We start from the raw sequence: 27,560 nt of genomic DNA on the forward strand, positions 1-27,560 counted from the left end.
CATGTACTGACACATTCCATGACCTTGGAGATTTGCTCCTCAATTTCGTTCTACGGAACTTGACATGTAAATAAAATAAAAAAATAAAGTATGAAGGGTGTGCAAAAAATTATAATAGAGTCCTTCTATCAACCACCACATCTCCTTATGATGTAACCAAAAACTTTAGAGAAAACACCAGTTCATTTGTAGATAAGTTCACTAATGATACTGTAATCATTGAGCAGCCTTTAAAAATCCAACAATCAATTGGGATAGTTATAGTTTTGTTAGTGGGGGCATGACTAGGCACCCTGTGAAGCTTTACTAAATGCCTTCTTGGTAAACTACTGAGGTTGGCTCTGAGCACTATGGGACTTAACAGCTATGGTCACCAGTCCCCTAGAACTTATAACTACTTAAACCTAACTAACCTAAGGACAGCACACAACACCCAGTCATCACGAGGCAGAGAAAATCTCTGACCCCGCCGGGAATCGAACCCGGGTGCGGGAAACGAGAACGCTACTGCACGACCACGAGCTGCAGACGAAACTACTGAGAAAAGATAGTTCAGAATCCCACTCATGATGGAAATACATTACATCTAATGGCAACAAACATACTTGATCTCTTTGAGGAAGTCCACATCGAAATAGGGATCAGTGACCAAGAGGCAACTATAGCAAAAATGATTACCACAACAGAAAGAGCAACTAAAACCAGCAGAAAATTTGTATGTTCAGCAAACTAGACAGAGAAACAATAGTACCACACCTCAATGAGGAACTTGAAACTTTTAGCTCAGGACAGAAGCTTGAAGAGGAATTATGACAAGTTCAAAAGGACAACTGACCATACACTGGACAGATATGTATCTACTAGGACAGTTCATAATGGGAGAGACCCTCTATGGTATGGAGTCAGTGTAAAGAACCATGTGAGGAAAGAGGGGATACACCATAATAGGTATAAAACATAGCATAGGGCTAGAGAGAGAGAGAGAGAGAGAGAGAGAGAGAGAGAGAGAGAGAGAGAGATGCAGAACTAAACATGCTTGGCAGTCATGAGAGAAATGTTTGACCTCTTCAGTGACTACCATAACTGCAGAACATTGTCAAATGATATTTCACAAAACCAAACATAATTCCAGTCATATGTAAAGGCTGTTAGTGGCACCAAACTTAGAGTACAGTCACTCCTGGGTGAGATTGGAATTGAAGTTGATAGAAGCAAAGCAATAACACAACTGCTTAACTCTGTTTTAAAATGTTCCTTTACAAAGGGAAACCCATGAGCGTTGCCCCAACTTAATTATTGTTCCACTTAAAAGATGAGCGAATAAATATTAGTGTCAGTAGCGTTGAGAAACAACTGAAACTATTAAAACTGAACAAAGCCCCAGGGCACGATGGAATCCCTATCAGATATTATACCCAATTCACAGCTGAGTTAGTCCCTCTGTCAATTATGATCCATTGTAGATCCATTGAGCAAAAACTGTGCCCCACAGTTGGAGGAAAGCACAGGTCACACCTGTCTATAAGAAAGGTAGCAAAAGTGATCCACAAAACTACTGACCTTTACATCCATTTGTTATAGAATCTTAGAAGATAGTCTGAACTCAAACATAATGACCTCCTCCGTGCCAAACACCATGAATTTTGAAAACACAGATCATGTGAAACTTAACTTGCACTTTCTCACGACATCCTGAAAGCCATGGACCAAGGCAGTCAAGTAGGTCAATATTTCTTGATTTCCAAAAAGCATTTGACTCAGAACCACACCTACACTTATTATAAAAAGTACAATCATACAGGGTATCAGTAGAAATATGTGACTGAACTGAGGATTTCTTGGTAGGGAGGATGCAGCATGTTACCTTGGATGGTGGTTATCGATGGATGTAGAAGTACCCCAAGGAAGTATGTTGGGTCTCTTGCTGCTCATGTTTTATATTAACATTCTTGCAGACAATACTAACAGTAATCTCAGACTTTCCACAGATTATGCAATTATCTACAATGAAATACTGTCTGAATGAAGTTGTAAAAATATTCAGTCAGATTTTGATAAGATTTCAAAGTGGTGCAATGACTGGCAGCTTGCTTTAAATGTTCAAAAATGTAAAATTGTGAACTTTACAAACCAAAAAGCACAGTATTCTATGAATATAATATTAGTGAGTCACAGCTGGAATCTGTAAACTTATACAAATACTTTGGAGTAACACTCATTAGGGGCATGAAATGATCACATAGGCACAGTCATGAGTACAGCATGTAACGGACTCTGGTTTACTGGTGGAATACTAGGGAAATACAATTAGTCCACAAAGGAAATTGCTTACAAATTACTTGAACAACCCATCCTAGAACACTGCTCAGGTATGTGGGACCAATACCAAATAGAACTGGCAGGGGATATTGAACGTATACCGAGAAGGGCAGCACAAATGGTCACAGGTTTGCTTCATCCACAGGAGAATATTACTGAGATGTTGAAAGAACTGAACTGGCCAACACGAACATAGATGGAAACTATCTAGAGAAAGTATACTCGTAAAGTTTCAAGAGCCAGCTTTAAATGATGACTATGAATATACTACAAGCACCTACATATTAACCCCATAGGGATTGCGAGGATAAGATTAGATTAAGCATGCACAGAGGATTTTAAACAGTCATTTTTCCTGTGCTCAATATGTGAATGAAATGGGGGGAAAAGTCCTAATAACTGGTTCACAGGGACATACACTCTGCCATGCCCTTCACAGTGGCTTGCAGAATATTGACATATATGTGGATGTTGAGGAGCAAGTTGGAAATAATCCATCTGTTATGTGAATAAGAAATCATTTTCGTGCTACTGTTCGTGTTAACAAAAGTGCCACTCACAATGACACAGGGTAGTCAATTTCAATTGCTGGTTAGAGACTTTCAATGTTCACTGTTGAGTCACAGCAATCAGGAGATTCCAGTAAATGGACAATTTTCCACAGACGACACGTACAAAGAATTTACAAAACAGGCTACATCCATAGTTGTAAACAAAAATAAATTTAATAATTAGGGAAATTTCAACAGTACAATAAAGAGAATGCTTTATTGATCTTCCTCTCTTAATAAAGTGTTACTCAACATGATGCACAATCTCCAGCTGAGAAACTACACAGCACACTACACTGTACATTAATGACAATTTTAAAGCCACTTGTATATCCATAAGCTGTATTTTGCCAACAGCGAAAACAATTTGTTATTTTATTTTTTTATTAATTGAATGATTTGGTAATCATTGCAATATACAAGTATGGGAAAAAGACATGACTACCACGCGTAGTCATAGAGCAGCTCAATCAGCACTGCAATGTTTAAAAAGTAAATGTCCAAATGTTATTGCAAATGTTAACATACATCTTTCAAACAAGCACCATCAAATATTCAATAATATTTGCAGCTTCCTGGCTATAGACTCGTGTGCCAGCACAAAGGCAATGGTGGACAAGACTACCTGCTTGGTGTAATTACAGATAAACTCTACTTCCATGCCACATCCATCAGCACTTGATAATCATATGTCCATAATGTTGTCAGCCACCTGGGAGATTGCTGTACCTGAACCACTCACTCAGTTCCTTCAGACTGCCCAGTTCCTACAGTGCAGCAGTTCTGGTAATTACGCTACAGAACACAGTTTCACGAGTTCCATTCATAAGACTACAGTTCTGACTTAGCAATCGTTATTTGCAGAGTAATAAGAACAGTCAAATATGAGTGTCTGCATGGTAATTTTAGTCACAGCAACAATATCATACACTGCCAAGAGCCAGCAAAGTTAGGGATTGCACTTCAAGTCTCATGCACCAAATTACTACCAAAGTTAGGTAAATTGTGTGGTCTCACTGTTAAGAACTGTTATTAATTATGTCTTATTGTGTAACCACATTTCTGTTCCAGTATTACCTTGTCAAGCAAGGTTTAACAGGATGGCTACACAGATTTGGGTGCAGAAATCCCTAAGAATTACAGGTTGATGATATCATAAAAAGTTGCTGAGTAATAATCGGGGGGGGGGGGGGGGGGGGGGGGGGGGGGGGGGGGGGGGGGGGGGGGGGGGGGAGTGTATCTCACATTATAAAAATGACTCTCTTTTCCTCACAGCTGTGACATATTAGCCAATAAGCAGAAGTTTAACAGTGGTTTTTTGAGTTATATAGAATATTCAATATAATGAATATTCTTCGACATATATATTATTTTAAAATTTGAGAGTTATAAAGCTCAATAAAATTAAATTACAATACTAAGTTAATACAGAATTCCCTGAGGTTTTCCCTGAATTTTCCTTGTAAGTCTAATTCCACGAGAATTTCAGATTTTCCAGAAAAGTCACCACGCTTGTTTGCATACCAACATCTTTTAAGAGAGCTCTAGAAATATGTTTTCTGCTACCATGGAGGTTTGGGCTGAAGTTATAGTAACATTCAGCTCCAATATACCCTACATATATACAAGTAGAAAAGCAGTGCTTGCAGTCACCTACGGAATAAGAAAATTTTGTTTTCATATTTACGTAATGCCACACTGAAAACTGTATATAGCTATTTTGGTCACTGCTCCTCTCTACGTGAAGAAACTCTATTGAGGAAACTGTTAATACACTCACTGAGAACATAATAAAATTTTTAAATAAATAAATATTAGGTTGAGATCTTCTGACCTAGCAAAGGCATTTGATTGCTCAAATCACAATACTCTACTAAAGAAATTTAAGTATTTATGAGGTACATAGTGCAGGACAAGCTTGGTCTAGTGCCTATTTCAGAAACAGAGAGCAGTAATTTATTACATTTGAGTAACGTGAATAGGGAAGCAGAATCATTTTCTTGGGAAAAAATCACAATGGGTGTTTCACAGGATTCAATTTTGGGACTATTAATGTTCTTGCCCTATATTAGTAATATACTACTTTAGCTAAATAAGCAGAAAAATTGCTCCTTTTTGCAAACAATACAAACATTATTGGTGAGTTGATCAATGGGGCACCCACAGGGAAAATAATAAATGATGTATTTGTGAAAGTTATTGGTTTTGTACACATGGAGCAGCTTTAAAAAATATAAAAAAAGGCAGCTCATTCATTTTCAAACTGTCAAATATATGCACCTATTATGAATGCAGTTCACCTACAAAAAATAATAAACAAGGTAGAAAGCTGTAAATTCTTGGGTGTGCATACTAATAAAAACTTAAATTGGAAAAACCAGAGTATATCTGACGAGACCTTTAGAGGCACCTACTTTTGCCATAAGAATAATTGCTAACTTCAGGAACGGAAATCAGCAAGTTAACATACTTTACATATTTTCAGTCGCTGATGTTTTATAGCATAATATTCCGTGTTAACTCCTTCACTACTCACTTAGACAAGAGGTACTGCCCAAAAATGATTAATTAGAATTACATATCCATATCACACACATATACCACAGTGATCACTGTCCTGAGTGGGCTCCCAGGTCTGGGTCCATCATTCCTGCAAGCTGGGGCCAGCATCTCCTCATACCTGAAGTTCGAGGTAGCTGCTCAGTCAGCTTCAGAACCAACTGCAGCCTCATTGCCCACAGCCCTCTACAACCATTTCTGGCAGTCATAGTACATCGTCATCGTCATCGTCATCATCATCATCATCATCATCATCATCTACTGTTTCTGGCAGCATCACAGCACAATAACCTGTGTCCCTGTATGCAACTGAAGTACCAAATGAAGCCTATATGGTGTAATCTGGCTCCCACTGTCAACACAGTCACTGCCTCCAGCCACCAAGTCAACTACACTGATTTGTTCTGCAGCTGCAGACCATATAATGCTGGTGCACCCCCAGACCTTCCACATTGTGACACAGTTGCAGGTTCACATCATAAGGACCTAGATCTGGTTGAGATCAACCTATGTTTACTTTCTGACATGTAAATCAAAGCCCCATCCTTTCTGACATGTAAATCGAAGCCCCATCAGTAGTTTCTCAAATTCACAACTCCTGTGGATACACTTATCTTCAGCATTTCAGGTCTGTGACTTCTTATGTTGGCCAAGGTTATCTTAAAAGATTTGAATAACAAACAAAAACTTTATGTAATACTTGTTTCTTATTATTAGGCTGCAGCAGAAATAAAACCATGTATCTGTTGCACTTCAATACAGCTGCCGTCAGAGTTGCTCAGAGATGAACAAACAGTGCCACCTGAAACTGTCATGAACCAAACTAAACCTGTTGCTCCAGTCACTCTGTTGCTCACTGCAGTAACACACTACCTTCATTACTGCTGACTTTTTTTTTTTTTTTTAATTATGGTGGCTTGTGGCAACATTTTAATGTCATCAACCAAGCCATATCTATGAATTACAAAACATTTTTAGAATCAAATGGACTTTTATACAATTTCAAAATATACTGAAGGGTAATATTAAGCATGATTCAGTGCATCCAAATAGTATTTAGGGATCCTCATAGACTGTTAGCTGCGTTCGCATGCAAATCTTTTTTGTGGTATGTTGACTGAACTAAGTTGAATGGGAATAGAAGGGCTAGAAACATACTAAAGTGAAAATAAAAATGTCTAAATAACATTGAACAGAATGTGATTGCTATGTGTATCAAATGAATTCACTGGACTAATAAAGACAAATCTGTAACCAGCCTTTTTCAATGCATTGTATTTTGATAGTTATTTATGCATTTTATTTATGTTTTAATTAATTAAAACATCGTCTTTTAGAAGAAACAAGTTATTTTTCTCCAGCTGTTTTGATCTAATACTTTGACTGCAATATCTCAACTGATAAAAAAAAAAAAATGCTTTTTGAAGACAGTGTCAAAAAATAAGTTGAACAATGCTGGTATTGCTATGCCCCACAAAACCTGTGATGTCAGTGCAAATAAGAGGTGGTTCTGACTTTCAATAAATGTTATTAATGTTGAATATGATGGAAGCTGATAACATAAACTTAAGTAAAAAGACTGGTATGAAAAAGAGATGGATAATTTCAAGCAATTTTACGTTGTCACCAAAAGTGTCTGTTATATTGCACCAGAAGCAATTTTTACTAAGTGAAAACTTAGTTTATGATCAGCAAAGAGCCTTCTATCTGAAACATTCGATTAAGTGCAGACTGAATGCTTGTAGTCGACCTCAGATTGACAAAAAGAGTGGTGAATTCAAAAGAATTATACCACGTGGTCATCTCAGTAACGAATACTTAAAGTATGTCTCCCTTTCATTGTCAATCCCACTGTACAGCAGACAATAATGGTTAACAGAGGAGACAGCCTGTAACTGAGAATAAATCTGGGATTGACATTCAACAGACCATCTACATGCATCACATAGGACTTGTATCGGTGTATTATTAGTTGTCTTGGACTTCTTTTCACTCAATACATTCTATGTACTGTATGCAATTCCTTTGTTGATAGATTATGGCAATTCATGTTTTAAAACTATGTCTACAAGTACACTGAACTGTTCAGTTACTACCAATAATCTTACTTGAACTGATATGCAAGTGTTCATGCATGTTGTCCACCACCAGTTCTTACCTTCTATGATCAGTAAATGGTTGTCTGATCGAAAATTAGAAAAAGTTTAGATTATATTATTGTACAATGCTTTTTCAGATTTAATTTTGTAATATGTGCAAAATAAATGCATTTCAGGAAGTAGTCCACAAAATAATACACGGAAGTGCCCAAGAAACTGGTATAGGCATGTGTATTCAAATACAGAAATATGTAAACAAGCAATGCCTATATAAGACAACAAGTTTCTGGTGCAATTGTTAGATTGGTTGCTGCTGCTACAATTGCAGGTTATCAAGATTTATCTGTATTTCAACGTGATGTTACAGTCGGCAGATGAGCGATGGGACACAGCATCTCCGAGGTAGCGATGAAGTGGGGATTTTTCTATATGGTCATTTCATGAGTGTGCTGTAAATATCAGGAATCCGGTAAAACATCAAATCTCCAACATCACTGCAGCTGGAAAAAGATCCTGCAAGAACGGGACCAACGATGACTGAAGAGAATCGTTCAGTGTAACAGAAGTGCAACTCTTCTGCAAATTTCAACAGATTTCAATGCTGGGCCATAAACAACTGTCAATGTGTGAACCATTCAATCAAACATCATCGATATGGGCTTTCGGAGCCAATGGCCCATGCATGTACCCTGGATGACTGCACGACACACAGCTTTATGCCTCGCCTGGGCCTGTGAACATCGACACTGGACTGTTGATGACTGGAAACATGTTGCCTGGTCGGACGAGTCTCATTTCAAATTGTATTGAGTGGATCGATGTGTACGGGTATGGAGACAACCTCATGAATCCACGGAAGCCTGGATGGCAGCAGGGGACTGTTCAAGCTGGTGGAGGCTCTGTAATGGTGTGGGACTTGTGCAGTTGAAATGGGACCCATGATACATCTAGACATGACTCTGATAGGTGACACATACATAAGCATCCTGTCTGATCACCTGCATCCATTCGTGTCCATTGTGCATTCCGACAGACTTGGGCAAGTCCAGCAGGACAATGCCACACCCCCACATCCAGAATTGCTACAGAGTAGCTCCGGGAACACTCTTCTGAATTTAAACACTTCCACTGGCCACCAAACTCCCCAGGCACCAACACTACTGAGCATATCTGGTATGCCTTGCAACGTGCTGTTCAGAAGAGATCTCCACCCCCTCTTACTCTTACGGATTTATGGAAAGCCCTGCAGGATTCATTGTGTCAGTTCCCTCTGACAGTACTTAGTCGAGTCCATGCCATGTCGTGTTGCGGCACTTCTGTGTGCTCGTGGTGCCCCTACACGATATTAGGTAGGTGTACCAGTTTCTTTGGCTGTTCAGTGTATGTATCTATTGAAAGTCTGCAAAGTTTCATGCCTGTCTTACAATTCATGAGTTTTTTTACTTGTGTTTGATGCAGGCAATTAACTTGTCAAATTAATAACTTTCAATTATTCAAATAAATATCTTCCAATTATTTGTATGTATAAATAAAGTAATAATGCACGACAACCGTAAGACTACAAAAAAGCACCACTATTTAAATACAATGCTCAAGTACTACGGAATAATTGCTAAGAATGACTGTAAATGTCTAACTTGTTATCCATGTGTATATATTGTCTCTCCATGCATGTGCTTCGAGCATCTGGCACTCAGTTACACCTTCAAAGTGCACAAAATCTTCATCTAGTACTGCCAAATCACCTGGACATATTTTGTCCCTCCAGAAACGTCTTGCATCGACACTGAGTCCTGAAAACTAATCAGCAATTTCTGTAAGACGTGACAAATAAGTTAAAAGAAGTTAATAACATTTCAGATACTATTCCCTAACATAAATATAGTGGAAGCGACACCATCTGACTGAGGCTTAGAAGCTAACATGAAGGATGAATAAACATTTCAAGAGAATAAATTACACTTCATTGTGTGTTCTGCTAGAATTACACCATATTTACACTACAGTCATACCTAGCCACCAGCAAGGTTGAACCACCTGAAAATGTCGGACAGTTGCTCCGAGGAAATATTGTGGAATTTGCACAATGTGATCCAGTGGCAAACCTGTGAAGACTATTTACAACACATCTGCCGGGAAAGCTTGAAGAGTCAGTTAAGAAAACTGTCACAAAGAAAAGTACAGCACCTTCATGCTTTCAAATCTCAAGCATTTTCAAAGCAAGGGCATATAGGCAGGCAAGAGTACCAAATTCATGAAATGCAATTCATTGTTATTAGAAAAAGGATCACAGTATAATTTGGTCAAATGGTTTTACTTTCAAAACTAATTCCTGCAGATTAGGTTTCACTGTTTCGTACAAATCAAGAAATACTTTTTTTACTCCACAAAATGTAATTTACTTTGGAGTAAAAATATTTCCAAATGGCTAAGACATCTGAAATGGACATGCCCTAAAGCTACAGAGCATGTTACTAGAAGAAGCAACTTAAGCAACAGTTACCATCCTTACATTAACTAAATTGCAAAGACAATTAATTATGTTTCATATTAAATGGTCACACAGTTGAAAGACCAATGTTACAGCAAATCCTGCTTTTGCACAATGAAATATTGTCTGGTAATGCACAGTGGTTGATAGGATAAGAATTATGATATTACATTTCTGACCTTAAATGGTGGTCATCACACACTGATTATAGAGAAAAAAAAAACACGGCTGTGTCTCATGAAACATTCATTCCTGTTTATGAAATTAAAATGAAACTACAGGGACCACACTTCAAAAAATTAGTAGATGATCTCTGATCAACAAACTAAAAAGGGAGAACAACTTGACTCAATCAATATCATTTACAGAGGTAGTGATGCTTCTTTTTTAAGGATGCATGGCAAAATTGTTATCAGAACTCCAGCTGCATAAATTATTTCATGAGAACACCAAATCACGCATAAGTCAATACATGTTTCTGCTCATTATGAAGTGATTACTGAAGAATGAAAAGCTGACAGGAGAACCATTGTATTTCCACAGCACAATTAGGAAACTGGAAAAATGCTCATGTAATGTACCAAGACCATATCTTTCCACAACAGCCACAGCTGCTTATCTCCTAAAAATCTGATATCAGGCAGGATATCCTAGTTTTCCTTTCAATTGCTAACACAATACTGCCTTCAAAGGTGAAGAAAGATTCTGAGAGATTTAAACTAAACAACTGGTGAAAATCTGAAGCCATACCTGTGTCTTTCACAGGCATCACTTACTAACTGAGCCATTGGAACACCTGATATGGACTAAAGGAGTGAGGTGAAATAAAAACCCTAATTCTGACAATAAAACGTATCTTGTGTGAAAGTTTTTGTACGACATAAATATTTGTGGATTAAAGGAGAGCACTCACCAAAAAGAAGAAGCATTGAGATGTTGATAGGCACACACAAAAGAAAGAAGACTTGCTAGTTTTTGGAATTATACTTTAACAAATTAGAGTAAAATACACACAGAAAAATGTGTGTGTGAAATCTTATGGGACTTAACTGCTACGGTCATCAGTCCCTAAGCTTACACACTACTTAACCTAAATTATCCTAAGGACAAATACGCACACCCATGCCCGAGGGAGGACTCGAACCTCTGTCGGGACCAGCCGCACAGTCCATGACTGCAGCGCCTTAGACCGCTCGGCTAATCCTGTGCGGCATACACAAAGAAAACACACACACACAGGATGGAGTAACATGGAGAGGCTGCACCAAACCCATCTTCAGACTGAACACCACAACAATGACAACACTCAAATACAGCACAGTTCTTTCTTTTCAGATGGACATCTTACAAATTGTCAAAGTATGTGAACTGTAGATAACATGGTAGACTTACAAATGAACCTAAAAGACAGAGCAAGAAATGACAACTTCCAAGACTTGTTTAAGATAGCAAATATAGTGGAAAAACTTCAAAACAATTGCCCCATTGGTACCGATATGTTATAGGCTGTGAACATAAACCATATGACAAGAACAGTACTTGACACAGAACAACTGAAAAGGAGCCCTGGCCACCCACCAAATACATGGATTAGGATCCTTAAGAATGGCCTCAAATTGATGGGACTGCATCATGAAATGACACAAATTCAGGGTGATTATAATTGAAGTTTCAGTTTCAAAACATTGTAAAGGAAGAACCACTGCTTTGAATGACTCAAATTTGAATGGAATATTATCGAAACTTTATGAGGGGGAAAAAATTCCCCACTAGATGGTGCTGTTAGCGTCATAACATAAATGGGTTCGGCAGATGAATAGCAATACGATGATATGCTGTGACTTGAGCAGTAAACCAACAATATTGTGCAATGCACATGACCGCATAAGTTTGGCATTCAACAGCTGTGGCATTGTTAGTTAGGTAAGCCCATCCATCATGGAAAGGCTGTAATGCTTCGGGCAGGAAAAATCAGTTTTTAATTGCCCTGTGGCCAAAAACCACATAAAAAAGCAACAATGGAATTGGGTTTTCATTCTCATGAAACAGGCACAAGACACATTCAATATGCTGTGCACCACTTTCTGCCAAAAGCAGAAATCAGAAACAGCATGTTCAACAATAGATTGGAGTGTCACATTCAGTGTTGTGCATTGCGTGCCTTTAATTCTATGTTTGTAATTACAGTAACAAACACAGCATCTTTTGAATAACCCCAAAGCTAGAAGTCACACGGAATAAAAAACAAGTGATCTGGACAGTCTTCAGGCTGTAGGGAAATAATTCTGTTTGAACAGGCCTCAGAACGCCCAATGGTACAAACCAACTGCAGAGCCTTCCTCTGCTGACAGGTGTCAATGGATGCAGATATGTGGTCAGCACACCACTGTCCCGGCTGTTGTCAGTTTCTGTGACCAGAGCTGCAACTTCCCAGTCAAGTAGCTCATCAACTGACCTCACAAGGGCTGAGTGCATCCCACTTGCCAACAGCACTTGGCAGACCCAGACGGTGGCCCATCCAAGTGCTAGCTCAGCACAACACTGCTTATCTTTGGTGATCTAATGGGAACTGGTGTTCCCACTGCAGCAAGGCCATTGGATCTCTAGGGAGATGATGGCTGATAACTCTAGCACTTACAAAACGTCTCTGCAGCATCTGCTTCACTGGCTGCGAAATGTGCAAAGGAGCACCATCCTGCATAAAAATGATCTCATCCATGCATCACGCTGTTGAAAGGTTGGAATGGTGTTGATGTGCAAAATGCTCTCACAGCATTTACCAGTGATGGTACAAGTAACAGGATTCATCTCTTCAAAAAAATAGGCCGTTCAATAAATGATGCCACCAACCTGCACCAGTGTTTACCAGAGTTATGTGTGGAATGAAGTGGTATTGGTTGATGTGCAAGCAGATTTTTCTTTCCCATATTCCTCGTCTGTTCATAGACTGTTCCTTGGCCATTCACAGTCCACTTGCATGTGAACAAGAAATTCTAAAGAAAATGTTTGTCTTATTGGCAGTCAGTGCATGAAGCACCTCCTGAAAACATTCGCAGAGCGTTTAAATCTGGAACTTTAATTATAATCACCCGGTTCATTCAAATTGGCATAACAAGACTAGGAAGACAGATCCTGAGTGACACAGGAAATAAGTCATGGAAAAAGAAGATGATGAAGAAGGAGTCTTTCAAATGGTAATCAGTATCATACAATAATGTTGACTAATATGAAAGATAAGGTCATACAGGATATCCTCTGAACATATGACTGGTTTGAAGAAATGTTGAAGGATAGAACAGTGAGTGTTTGTCAGAAACAAGATATGTTTAATATGCACCAAGAATGCACAATACTGATAGTCATTATCTCAATATATACAAATCACTTTTACTGACAATGTTGTTTGCTGGAAATACAGTGTGTCCCAAGTGTAATGGTCAATTTTCACAGATATGACAGGAATTTTCATTTGAAGTAAAAAACTTCTGAAGGATGCTATTCCAAAGATAGAACACATTTAAGGGACATTTGTTTATACGCTAGTGGCATGCATGTGTGTCTTACCCACCCAACATCTTTGATGTTTTACTCTACCCCAACCTATGTTGCTGCTGTCAACCTCTTTGCATGGGATGTCTTTCTGCCACTAAACTAGCCCATGGAACATGCAACATGGTGTGCTGTGAGTGAATTTTTGGGAGTGACTGAGAGTGAATCAGTGAGAAGCATAGGGTAACTGTGTTTGTACATGTACTCGTTAAAACGATACACATCTACACTAATGAAGAATACGCAGATATGGTGTATGTTATGGCTACTACAATGGTAGAGTTCCTGTTTATTGTCAAAGAATACTGTTGATGCTTTCTGACAAGTTGAATTCCTGATTGTAGAGTGTTTACCAGAGTTATCAGAACATTGTTTGAAACATATATTCTTCGAAGTTCCCATTTTTCTTCTCAATGTTTAATTCAACAACCTGTGCATGAACTGCAACACATTGTTGAAACAGTGTAGCGTAGTCCTACTACCAGCATGTGGCGATGTTCTGCAAATAGCAATGTCCCGTGTACACACGTATGGCGAACATTAAATGGAGGGAAAAAAAAAAAAAAAAAAAAAAAAAAAAAAAAAAAAAAAAAAAAAAAAAAAAAAAAAACAAACCTTGTACCCATTTCACATTCACATACAGCATGCCTTCTGGCACTGGTTAAATGACAATAATCATTTGCTTCCATTAATAGTATTTACTGATGAAGCAATACTTGACACAGAATGGAACCAACAACACACATAACAATCATCGATGGTTGCAGAAAACCCGAAATGATACAGTGGAAACCAACTTCCAAGATCATTTTTTGATCATATTTGGTGCTACATGATTGGTAACATAGCGATAGGTCTACCTATTTTAGAAGAGCAAATGATGGGACACAACTACTTGCATTTTTTGTAAAATTTATTTGTTGAAAAGCTTGAGGACATTGATTTGGCCACAATGTACAATGTACTTCCAGCCCCACCACGTTTTACCAGACTGCATTTACCCTAACTGCTAGTTGATCATAGTGGTACAATTAATTGGCCACCATCATCATCAGATCTTATGCCATTAGATTTTTGTTTATGGGGCTTGATGAGGTCGACGAGTACAAACGAAAAGTGAATGTGTGGTATGAACTGGACAGTTGCACCCTGGACACTGCTGACCTCATTAGAGAATGAACAGTGGCACTCAGCCACGCAACACAACTTGTTCTCCCAAGAGTGCACAAGTACAATGAATTTGATGGTGGGATATTTAAACATTTATAGTGAGCTGTACAACAGCTGTAATGTGGTGTGTACAATAATGCTTAGCAGTGAGTGTGTTAAAAATACTTATTTTGTAAAATGCATGTTGTAGGGTTTACTAACTGTTGTACATGTGTAAACTTGACATTGTATTGAATAACACAGAAAATAAATAACAATGAACATTAAATGTGTTCTATTCCAGAAACCATTTGGAACAGGGCATATGTCCATACGAGGTTTTTTGCTTCACATGATCTTTCCTGTCACGTCCAAGAATATTGACAATTTCTCCTGGATCCTGTATATTACCATCTAGGGAGGTTTAGTATGGCTAACATCAATTTTTTATTTGATGCACAGAATTGGAGATCACTTTAGATGTGAACAAGTGTAATATAATGAAAAAAATCCAGAAGTATCTGATAACAATGTTAGTGAAAAACATTTCTGTACTGTCACAGCAAGTAAGCATATAGGGAGAACTTTATAAAGCAATGTAAGATTTATTACAAAGTGAGTGGGATGTTTCCCATTATTTACCTTCAAAAAGAACAGCCTACAGTACTGCAAATAGCAGCATTTCAAAAATAAAACAGCAAAATATAATATTCCCAAGTTTTGGCAGAACTTGTTCCTTCTGCAGGTAGGAACAAAGGTTTTATTAAGGAAGACTGGAAAAGTAGCACTGATCACTTGGGAATTCAGTTAATAAGGCCCCATCTGTTGTGAGGGGGGAAGGGAGGTACAGAAAAAGGCATCAGAGAGCATAGGAGGCATTAAACACTGTGCTAGCTTCAATTCAGAAATGATAAATGTGACAGAGTCAGAATTAAAAATAAATTCTGAGAGGAAGCAAAAAAGAGAAATGTAAAGAATAATTAATTAAGGAATAGAAAGGAAGGGGGGGGGGGGAAGAAAATAAATGTATTCTAACACCAGATACTACAAAAAAGGGGGGGTCCTTTACTGACACAATTGTTGTCAGATTCACCTTTTTTGTGCCTGTAATTTTTTCAGTAACACATAGAATGCAATACGGTGTGTTTATTGCAAAGGAAAAAAAAAATATATTCAAATTGTGATCCACATATGTGATGCTGTCTAAAACAAGTGGCCGTCACAGGGAAAAGTTGCAAAAACAGTTGAACCTATTTCAGCCAGTACCCAAGCAATCTTTATAGCATCATACACTAAAACTTGTTATTATCTATACATTATCTGACAATCAGCAATTTACACTAACCTTATACCTCCAGATACTGATGGCACACACTGGCAGCTGTTGGAATGCAACTGTTGCTATCAACAATGGTGGCTCCTTGTCAAACTCTAAAGAGCAAATTTTCCACAATGAAACAATGTCATCCAATGACAGTACTGCAAACATTTCCTTGTAAGATCTGTGAAGGAAAAACAGACTGCCATTCAATGGAAAAAAAAGACAAAACACCTTCTATAATACATGGGTATCATCAAAGATGTGCATTTCTTACTGCGGAGAAAAAAAGGACAATGTAAATGAGAAGCTGACATAGAGTAACATACAAATACACGTTCCACATTATTACGAAATGTTGTATTCATGATCTATGAAACAAGTATTAATCTAATCTAATCTATGATTTTCCATAAAGTAAGTTATCAGAATGCAAAAAAATATTGCTTCAAAGTGAGAATAACAAAGAGCAGACAATGGAGCTTTATGTAAAACAAAGGAAGGGCTATCATTCACCAATAGTGGACTGATGCCACACAACAGTCGGTTGTAAGTGAGTGGTTGTCTTTCCCTGACATTACATATTATTCTATGAAGGAATTTTCATTGTTAGTAGACAATGGACTTATGTGTCCACTGTAAAAAAATAGAGGAACAGTAGTGAACTCAACAATATATGGAGTTACATCTGCCACTGACAACTGACTCTTGAAATGAAATGCTGCAAACTGATTTTTGTAGGGTATTTGTCACATATATGCAAGCAAAGTACATATTTTATTAATACTGAGCAGATGACAACACCATGAGATCTGCAGAAATGGCATAATTTTGCTGTACTCTGAGATCGCCTTGTGGTGTGCACTTCATTTGCAAACAGAAATTCCTGAAACACTTGATGGACATTGTAGATATCCTCTCATCTTGAAAGGCACTAATGGGAATAATTTTCATGTTACCATATGCCTGGAGCCTCCTGAATTAGTGGCACGCACTGCAGGTGATTCCTTAGGTCACCAGTAATTTTCATGGCTTACTTGTTACAAGAGGGAACAATCTGCTTTAAAATCTTCTTATCTCAATCAGTAAGTTTACCATTTCTTCCGGTACCGTATTTAATCAAGTTTTCCTACAATGTAGTGTAGTATCTTTTCAATAGCAAAGATTACATAGCCAACAGTGAGATGTACAAAATTACCTGTACTTATTGTGAAAAGTTTTGTATTGCTCAATCAGGCAGAGACTTAGCAACTAGCTGAGCTGAACATGAACACTGCTCGAGATAGCTGAATTCTGACTCCACACGTTTGCTAAGCATTCACTGAGTGACAGCCGCAGCTACCAGTCACAGTCCAATGTACTCCACTCAGCAAACAACGGTCCAAAACTTAATCTCGCGTTTCTACAGTTTGTTCCCTTTATATTTATTTACTACTTAACTTTAACATTTGTAATTGCATTGCCACTGCAGTGCCCAAGATTACATTTACTCTGTTTCATTCCTCACTCTTAATGTGTAACATCTTTTTAAAGTTTTTCAAGAATATTGTACCTTCTTTGACCACAATTGCAGGTTAAAATCTGATGATGGTCTTGTAAGCCAGATAGAAAGCCACAAAGTAAAAAAATGAGAGTATTGTAGTCAGCCCCTACAATCACCAACATTACCCCATGTCCTGTGGGTTGTCTGCTTGACTGATTTTTTTATAGGTTCATTTTATCATACACCATAAATTGTACAAATGATATTAGACAGGTCAAAGAAAAACTGCAGTAATTCATAATACTAGCAAATAGTATGCAAATTAAAATTAGGTACCTGTTCTTACAATTTAAAAAATAACTTTTTTTGTTACATAATCGGAAATTGTTTTACAGAATAGAAACAGTGCTTTATTAGAAATGCCTTTAGTTTAACTTTAATTATTGGACAGTTAGTAATTTTTATTTCCTCTAGTATCTTATTGTGTAGTATTATATCAATGTTAACTATGCTCCTCTGATAGGCTATTGTTCTGTGATATTTTTAGTGTGTATCTGATTTCCCTCTGATACAATAGTTGTGCACATATTTGTTCTGTAGTAGTTTGCATGTTTTCCACAGGTAGTCTCTAGTGAACAAGATAGTTTCATAAGTGAATGAGCTTAGAACATTCAAAATACCATGCTCAGCAAAACGAGATTTACATAACCCCATCTTTTTGAGGCCATAAATTATTCTTATAACCCTTTTCTGCATTCTAAAAACCTTTTTTACTGTGAGTTGAGTGTCCCCAGATAATGGTTCCATGTCAAAACAGTGAGTGGAACTGCACATAGTATGCCTGCAGTACTGTCATTTTGCTTGTTGTCTGCTTTATTATTCTTAGACCAGAACACATGGATGAGAGTTTCCTAGACAAGTTATTTATTTGTGTGTCCCACTTTAAGTCTTGCTGAACCCACAGACCCAAAAAGTTTGTGACGCTTTTATTTTCTAGAGCATCATTTTTTAATCGTGCTCGAATAGATATTTCATTAGATGGAGGAAATAACTGAAAGTTGACACACACACAGCTTTTTTCAGTATTTACAATGGGTTTGTTTTTGATGAACCACTCAGAAAGTATTTCCATAAAACTTTCTGCTGTTGACTGCAAGGTTTCTGGGCTGGATCGAGTAAGCAATATGCTGGTCTCATCAGCAAATACGAGTAGGATAGTTTTTTGGGAACTCATATACTCAACAAAGTAAGACTGAGCCCTGCAGTATGCCATATTTTGTCAGTAATTGGCTGCAAAGGAAGCAGTTGTTTCTTGTTTTATTCTTAGGCTTCAATTCATATTGAATTGCCAAAGGCTCCAGTTTCCTGCACAGCTGTGAGCACACCACTGACAGTGGCATGATGATTGTGGAACTATTTTGCCAAAGGCTCCAGTTTCTCATGCAACTGTGTGGACACCACTGACAGTGGTGTCATTATTGTGGAACTATTTTTCCAATCTGCAATCACGTATCTACACATATCTGCACGTGCACCATCCACGGAGGTGCTGTGAGCACAGTCACATGATTACGCACAGATCAGTCTGCCTGCCTTTATAAGCCATTCCAAGGCCACTGACAGGCAGATGATTCTGCCACTCTGGGCAATTACACTGATCGTTTGCAGCCCGCCAGTCAGAGCCTCATGATCCATATTGCTGACCCTTCAATATTGACAGATCCTTGGGGGGCCAGAGTTACTCGAGCAATCGCTCTGAATCTTGCCAACATCGGCGCCAGTTTGTCACCTCTGCATCAGCATACCCCATCAGCATCATTTGCATCCCAGGTAGAATTGGTGCTCGAGTGCTGCCTTCCAGCTGCCATTCGTGCTACCATTGCCCAGAGCAACAACTCCCACACTCGCACCACCGCATCCGAGGTGGTTGCTGCTGATCAAGAGCTGCTTCGTCAACAGCTACCAATACCTGCCAATGCTCATCGAGCTACCAATGCTGCCATTCTCACCGCGCACCATTTGTGCACCTCTCACTGCAGCGACAATCATTGCCGTGCCCTGCTGAGCTTCGCTGGATGCCAGCTGTCTCTTCATTATAGCATCATGCTGGCACCAGACCAGATCCAGGAGAGCATTCAACATTGTGATGCCGTATGTTGTGTTATTGTTAACCTTGTGTAATAAACCATTGCAGATGTCATTGGGACTCTGTGTTTACTTCCTGCACTCTTGCTTAAGTGCAAGGCTGCAAAAGACAGCAATTTTAATTCATGCATGAAATGACCTTCTTGTAGTCAAAAAATTCGAACTCAGTGTAATTACTAAATACAAATCATTCAGAAATTTTCCTTGAAAATACAAGAAAACGTCTTGTATATTTATCTGACTATTCAGCTGCAGTCCCAGAAGTGAGTCAACAATCAGAGAGATGCCAAATATTTTTGATGATATTGCCAAGTCTCAACTATCCCAGGAGTAGGAAGAAATTATTGGATTATGTTTCATGTTCACCCTCAGACCTGTTCAACACCCCTGAGTGTCCTCCTTCTCAGTGGAATCTACAGAACATAATGAATGGATGAATGGCAGCCTGATCTGACTGGTCCTTGATGGTCTTGGACTACCAGATGCTCACTTGAGGGCAGGTGTCATTCAACACACCTACAGTAAACACCATTTTGTTTTCCTCCAGTTCTACATGATGTTATTGTATAAATGTGTACAGCGCAATTCTTTGTAAATATTGCAAATACAAGTAAAATCCCTGTAATTTCTGTGATTGTGTTGTTATATTCAATAATATTCAGTAATAAAGGTATAACTGAGTTGTAAAATTTATCAACAATGAAGACTTGTGAAAAATTTTTGGAATGTGCCATTCTAATGGTAAGGATAGTTTAGGCATTTGTCTAGTATTGCAAAATATCGAGTGGCAGTCAGCATCTCAGCTTTCAGCAGCTGCAATGTGTCACTAACAAGCACAAAGTGTGAGGTGTTGCTAGTGTTTCACAAGTGAACAGCATATAGGAAGGAGTCTGCAAAATTGTCTTTTAATTTTGGAAAAAACCATGGAGTACGAGCTAACTGTAAAAAGTAAACCCCAACATGTTAGTGACAATTTGTTGCGGAGCCATACACACTGCAATCATTCAACAGTAGCTGTAAGTTACCTACTTTTAATACAAGCAGATAAAATTCTAATCCACTGAATGGCTCAATTTACTGATTTCATTTTCATAAATTTGTCTTGCTATCTGTGTAAGAGGATCTTAACAGCATCCCATGGTCAGTCACAGTTTCGTGAAAGTGCTAGTCCACGTAAAATAAATGTGAATCCTATTACTGAAACAACTAATAGCCAGCAAAATTCAGAACTGTGAAAGGATTGCAGTGAATTAATTATTTAACTAATTGCCACACACTGAACATAAAACGATCAGTATTTTGGCATTTCCAAAGGCAAACAATAAGATTTATTACACAATTATCTGCAGACTGCATAATTAACTTACATACTATGACAATGAACTTTGTACTCATTTTCGTATCAAGTGTAGCATCAGAACAGACAACTCTGCTCTTAAAGTCGCCTACATACATACTCTGCAAACTACCACATGGTGCATTGCAGGAGTACTTTCTGCCCCTACTAGTCATCCTCTTTTCAGTTTCACTCATAATCAGATAGACAAATGACTGCCTATATGCTTCCATACAAGCCCCATTTTCTCTTATCTTGTCTCCAAATTCCTTATGTAAAATGTACACCAATCAACCAGAACATTATGACCACTTACAGGGCAACACACTGTAGCATGGAAGCAATGAGGCCTTGATTGGTCACTGGAGAGAGTTGGCAACACACCTGCACACATTAAGATGCCTAGTTCCCATATATTCCAGGGAAGGGGCCGATGAGCTCTGACGCCATGTTCAATCCCAGATGTATTTGTTCAGGTTCAGATCTGGCGAGTTGGGGGCCACCACATAACTGGAACTCACCATTGTGTTCATCAAACCACTCCATCACTCTCCTGGCCTTGTGACATAGCACATTATCTTGCCGAAAAATGCCACTGCCATTGGGAAACGTGATCGTCATGAAGGGGTGTATGTGGTCCGCAACCAGTCTACAATAATTCTTGGCCGTCATGGTGCCTTGCACAAGGCCCACTGGACCCATGGATGCCCATGTGAATGTGCCCCAGAGTTTAATGGAACTGCCACCAGCTTGTCTCTGTCTCGCAGTATAGGTGTCAACGAGCTTTTCCCCTGGAAGAAGACAGATTCGTGACCTCCCATCAGCAGGCTGAAGAAGGTACTGGGATTCATCTGCTATCTTCCATTCATCACACCAACTAGAAACTCTGTCTAAGTCACCGCATACCCTCCTACACTCACTCAGTCAATGACAACACATTCTTGTACACTGCAGCATCATCAGAAAACAGTTGCAGATTGCTGTCCCCCTGACTATTTATTTCTCTACAGAACATGGACGATCCTGTCACACCTCCCAGAGGCACTCCCGATGATACCCTTGTCTTTGATGTGCAACTGCCATCCAGAACAGCATACTGGGTTATATTACTGAAGAAGTCTTCGAGTTACTCACATACTGGGAACCTATTCTGTAAGCCACACCTTCCCTAACAGTCTATGGTGGGGCATTGCGTAAAATGCTTTCTGACAATTTAAGAATATTGCATCTACCTGTTGCCCTTCATCTATAGTTTGCAGGATATTGTGACAGGAAAAGCCAGGCTTCTTGTGGACAGAAGCTTTTCCATCTCAAGAAAATTTATAATATTCAAACTTAGAATATGCTCAATAATTTTGCGGTAAATCATAGTGTTAAGGATACTGGTCTGTGATACTATAGGTCCATTCTTTTACTTTTCTTACATGGAGAACTCCCCTATGATATCTCCCAATCTCTTTGCACTTTGCCCTAGGTGAGAGATTCACATTAAGTGCAAATTAAGCAAGGGGCCAGTGCTGTATAGTACTCAAGTGTAAAAATGAACTGGTGTTTCATCTGAACCTGGTGACTATTTGTTTTCAACTCCTTCACTTGCTTCTTGATGCCAGGGAGGCCTATTTCTACGTCCTCCTTACGGGAGTCCATGTGACAGACAAACAATGGTGTGTGTGTGTACGATCTTATGCGTGCACCATTTTTTATACATGAAATTTAAAACTTCAGCTTTCCTTTCACTGTCTTCTATTACCACACAAGAATGGATGACGAGTGACTCAACAGAAGCCTTTGGTGTAATTACTGATTTTACATAGCACCAGAATTTTCTTGGGTTCTGGACGAGATCTTTTGCTCATGTGTGACAGTGGATGTTGTTGTATGCTTCACACACCTATCTTTTTATAGGCACATAAATTTCTAAAACTTTTGCCTTTTGACATTCCCATGTTTGTTTTTGAACAGAGAGTGCAATGATCTGTTTCCTTAGCAATTTCCTAATATCCTAATTAAACCTTGGTGGCTCTTCTTCAGCCTTAATCCACCTACTTGGCACCTACTTCTCCACAGCACAATTTATAATCAGGTTAAACTTTGCCTATAATTCTTTTATGTCCATCAAAATGTAACTAAATGATGTTCATTCTAAGTAGGAGCCTAAAAATTGCTTATCTGCCCTTTCCAGCATAAAAACTCTCCTAGGCTTCATGATGGATTATTAAATTTAATAACCATTACTATTATGAGAACATAATGATCACTTATCCAAGTATCTACATGCACACTGCTTATAAAGTTAGGCATGTTGTGGCTACAAGTTCTAAAATATTTCCATTGCATGTGGGTTGTCAAACTAGCTGTTCAAGACAGATGTTGGAAAATGTTTTCAGAACTATTTCAAAAGTTGTCTGTCTGTACCAACAGCAATTAATCCATAGATGTCCCAATCTACAACTGGTAGGTTAAAGTCACCTCAAACTAATATTGTGTGATTAGGGTATTTCTATCCTACTGTGTGTAGATGTCTTTTCAGTGATTCTACAACTGTTAGGGGCTGGTAAAAGCATCTGATGATGAACTTGACTTCATCTAGTCCAATCACTTGCAGCCAGATAACTTCACAGTAAGTCCCAATTTCAACCTGTACAGGCACAATATTTTTGTCAATTGCAATGAAAATGCCCCCTCCTATGATGTCTAACCTCTCTTTCAGAGCTTTCCCCTACAGATTTTTATCGAGCTATTGGTTCTGAAAACAATTTTAGCACAACAGCTTGGGTGCAGGGTGGCAATTTCAGGAACTTTGTTATAAATGATTTGGCAATTTAATGTTTAAATTTTGACATTTTAAGTGTCCTTACTTTGAATGCCACCTGATTTTGCTCTCCATGTATCAATTGATCAGCTTTCATCAGAGGACCTAAAAGCTATCATTTGCCTTAAAAAATGTGCACTCAGTGAGTACTCTGGTGCTTGGGTAGCTGCTTGCTCTATGTACACTGTGTAGTGCTCCCATGACCAGTCTAGAAATCTGGAACCAAGACAGCAGAGAACTGACAGATACTCTGGTTGAGACCTTTCACTTGGCTCCAAATCAAAGGATCCTGATTAATTCTGTGTACAATACGGTAAACTGTAAGCTCTGCTTACACCCCATGAGTGAGATCATTAGTCTTCACCACTTCCACCTGCCACTCTACGAACTGAGGATGGTCCCAGAAAACTAGCGACAGGTGTCACTAGTGTCAACATGGGGCATGACTGTAATCTGCAACCTCAATAGCTGAACGCAAGGCGTCTTCTACATCTTGGTTGAGGCCCACTGGCAGACATATCAAGCACACATTGGATTTCTTTCCAACCCCGTGTACTATCTCCAAAAGGGCTACATAATGCACTTAACATTGGAACTCCTGAAATAACTAGCTGCCCCCCCCCCCCCCCTCCCACTGTGTGCCTGCTTGGACCCTGCTGAAGAGGCAGCCAGATGTATATTCACACAATGAACAGGTGAGGCCATACGGCCAGAACCCCATATGGGCTATCCACCTCAAACGCCAAGAACATGTAACAACCTGCCACTCTGCTTTGACCCACATCAGGTAAACTGTAAGGTGCCTTAGTAACACAGCTCATGGGTGAAACAAGCAACACCTGAGGTGTCTAATGTGATGTGCCAGTTTCTTTGCCACTGGTACACTCCAATGCAGCACCCTGCAGATGGTCGAACATGGCCAACAACAACTTCAGCTGTTCGCACACTGCAGCTAGCTCCTCCTGCATCTGCAAACAGGATGCGTGTTCCTTATCCATCTTACAACTAAAATTTGAATGAAAAACACAAGGTAAGTAAAGAAATTAAAAATGAACCTTTCTCTCTTTCTGACAAGGATTTGCTCTATCACACTCAAAAACATATTTGGAGCGTGTCTCAGCATTTGCCATTTGCTTTTGTCTTTCTGTATTATCTGCTAATATCATATACACACACAGAATATAAATGTATATGTACTTGTACACTTGAAAATGACCATTTGGGTGACTGGCTACAGTGGTAAATATAGCATCATATTAAAATAACATACATCATCAAGATAATGCTAACTTCTTTTAATTTTGTAACACATTTCTCTATTTATAACTGAATACATGATGACTTTGTGGAACCATTATCAATATTAGTAGGCTGCAAATAACACAGTATGGATCAGCTGCTATTATTTATTCAGATAATGAGTATTGAATAATCATTAGCCATACTGGCAAATTAGTTTTCCATCACTGTGTTATAATAAAAGATTCGAATGCAACACAATAGCCATAATGCGGATTATTAACCTAGAACGGTTATTTATCAGCAATGAATTTTAATTTACTACACTACTATTGACAATATTCTGATAGGAGCACATCCTGTCACTTCCAAGGCATAACTGCTGCAAGTAAGTGCAATGCAAAGGAATTTAGAACTTCTGTTTGCAGAGAAACTTCAGAAAGAGAACACACACACACACACACACACACACACACACACACACACACACAGTGAACACTAGTGCCATCACACATACAAACAAAAAACAACATAATGAGTTACCAGTAGTGAAATTAATAATCATCTATTGAGATAGCTGTCCCTCTGTTTTTCGACAAGGGTGAGAGCAGGATTCCATTCAGAATTTAAACAAAAACCACCATCGCTATTTATAAAGTTACTTGCTAACTTAATTTCAACTGTTTCCTTTATAACAATATCCCAGTAGCCAGAAATGCATGCCAAAAACTCCATGTTGTTATATTCCATAGGCTGACCAGTGTCAAGACAATGTTTTGCAATGTCTTTTGTAAGCTTGTGTGACAGTTATGCTCAGTACACCAGTCCTCCACAGCCCTGATAGTCTGACCAATACGCAACAAGCCACAACTGTAAGGAATACAGCAGACACAACCTATCACAAACAAAGATCACCCCTCATAGAACCTAAAAGGCCCATGATCTTAGATGGTGGTCGAAAAACACTTCGTATTTCCAAAAAATTTGACACACATCAAGGAAGGGAAGACAACCATCATTTTCCACCTCCATCATGAAACAAATATTTGGATGGATTGACTTCAAGAGTTCCAAGAAGTTACTCAGATTCTCACTGCCATGAGGCCAAACAACAAAAGTATCACCTACTTATCTGGAAAAAACATGCAGGTTTCAAAGCTACCCACTACAGGCATGTACCTCACAGTCTCCCTAAAAAAAAAAAAAAAAAAAAAAATTGGCAATAATAGGTGACAACAGACTGTCCATCACAACTCCATCTGTCTGCTCATATTAGTCATTAGATAAAAAGTATATGGAAGTCAACACATGTCAAAATAGGTTTGTTAATTCAACACCAAACCTAACCTCAATCAACCATGACAAATCACACAGAGGAACACAAGTGAAGAGAGAACCACATCGAAACTTATTAGAATCTCAGAGTCATTGAAACGCATTCCCTCTTATCAATGCAAGAAATCTGCTGAGTTCTTAACAAGATGCTCACACCGATCCAGATCTACTACTTGACTCAACAGACTACCATGGCATTTTGCTACATGATATGTCGGAGCACCAGTGTTACTCACAATGGAACAAAGAGGAATCCCTTCCTTGAAGACAATAGGAAGGTCATATAACTTATGGTGAACAGGGCAATAACAACTACGGTGCTTGAAAGTCTTCTGTGACAATGAACTTTTCTTCAAGAAGCTGTTAGTCTTTTCCTTAATACTTTTTGTGGGGTCAGCACCGATCCTGAGATATGCTGAATCACACAGTACACGCTGCATCTTCCGAATATAGTCCTGCTTGTCCAAAACAATGGTAGCATCACCCTTGTCTACAGGTAAAATAACAATATATGTATAAACTTGTGAACATAAACTAGTCCTCTCAGCTGCTGTGATACTAATCTTGGGTGGACATTCCCCAGTCAACACGTGACATGCCTCCCTCTTAGCATTTTCTGCAACATCAGAAGTTAGTTAAAAAATAGCCAGCTGAACAGAATTAATAAAATCAACCACTGGTGAATACTTGGCTGTCAGTGCCAAATTTAAACCTCTCCTGACATGTATAAAGCTGTGGCACCAAAAGCCTTCTCAGAGAGATTTATAACAAGACATTGAGGTACAGTATTAGACTCAAAACCATGGTAACATCCAAACTTCGCTAAAGTAAGAGCCAAAATTTTTGAAACAGTCAGTAAATGGAGCTGAAACAATTCCTGTGAAACAAAATACAACTGTTGACAAGTGTAACGGATCCTACCACAAGCAAGAGCTAGGCCAGCTTGTTGCTTGATGTGATTGATGAAATTTGAACTTTGTGTGGTTCGGTGTCTAATACTATCTCGTGGGGGAAGCTTTTGACAACATAGTTTTATATGTGCTAGCGAAAGGTTTAAATTTTTCAATATGCACCCATGTTTTGGCTAGTGGTTGATTTTACGAGTTTGGTTGAACAGGTGCTCTTTAAACTACCTCCTGATGTTGAAGTAGAGGTTTGTTGACTGAGGCATGTCC

The 27,560-nt window shown here is 38.7% G+C and overlaps 1 protein-coding gene across 2 annotated transcripts in view; it reads right to left on the reverse strand.

The window, feature by feature from the left end:
- Positions 1–27,560, reverse strand: part of LOC124804911 — a 90,082-nt gene that overhangs the window by 13,113 nt on the left and 49,409 nt on the right. For both annotated transcript variants that reach the window (XR_007017380.1, XM_047265290.1), the window contains exons 4-5: positions 16,063–16,219; positions 9,166–9,328 (exon numbers count right to left, since the gene is read on the reverse strand). Coding sequence is in view for 1 of the 2 variants with exons in the window: in XM_047265290.1 (XP_047121246.1) it covers positions 9,166–9,328; positions 16,063–16,219 (320 nt within the window). In the remaining variant the exon portion in view is untranslated. The remainder of the gene's footprint in view (positions 1–9,165; positions 9,329–16,062; positions 16,220–27,560) is intronic.

Source organism: Schistocerca piceifrons, chromosome 7 (genome assembly GCF_021461385.2).
Source record: "Schistocerca piceifrons isolate TAMUIC-IGC-003096 chromosome 7, iqSchPice1.1, whole genome shotgun sequence".
In the NCBI taxonomy this organism is placed as follows: Eukaryota; Metazoa; Arthropoda; class Insecta; order Orthoptera; family Acrididae; genus Schistocerca; species Schistocerca piceifrons.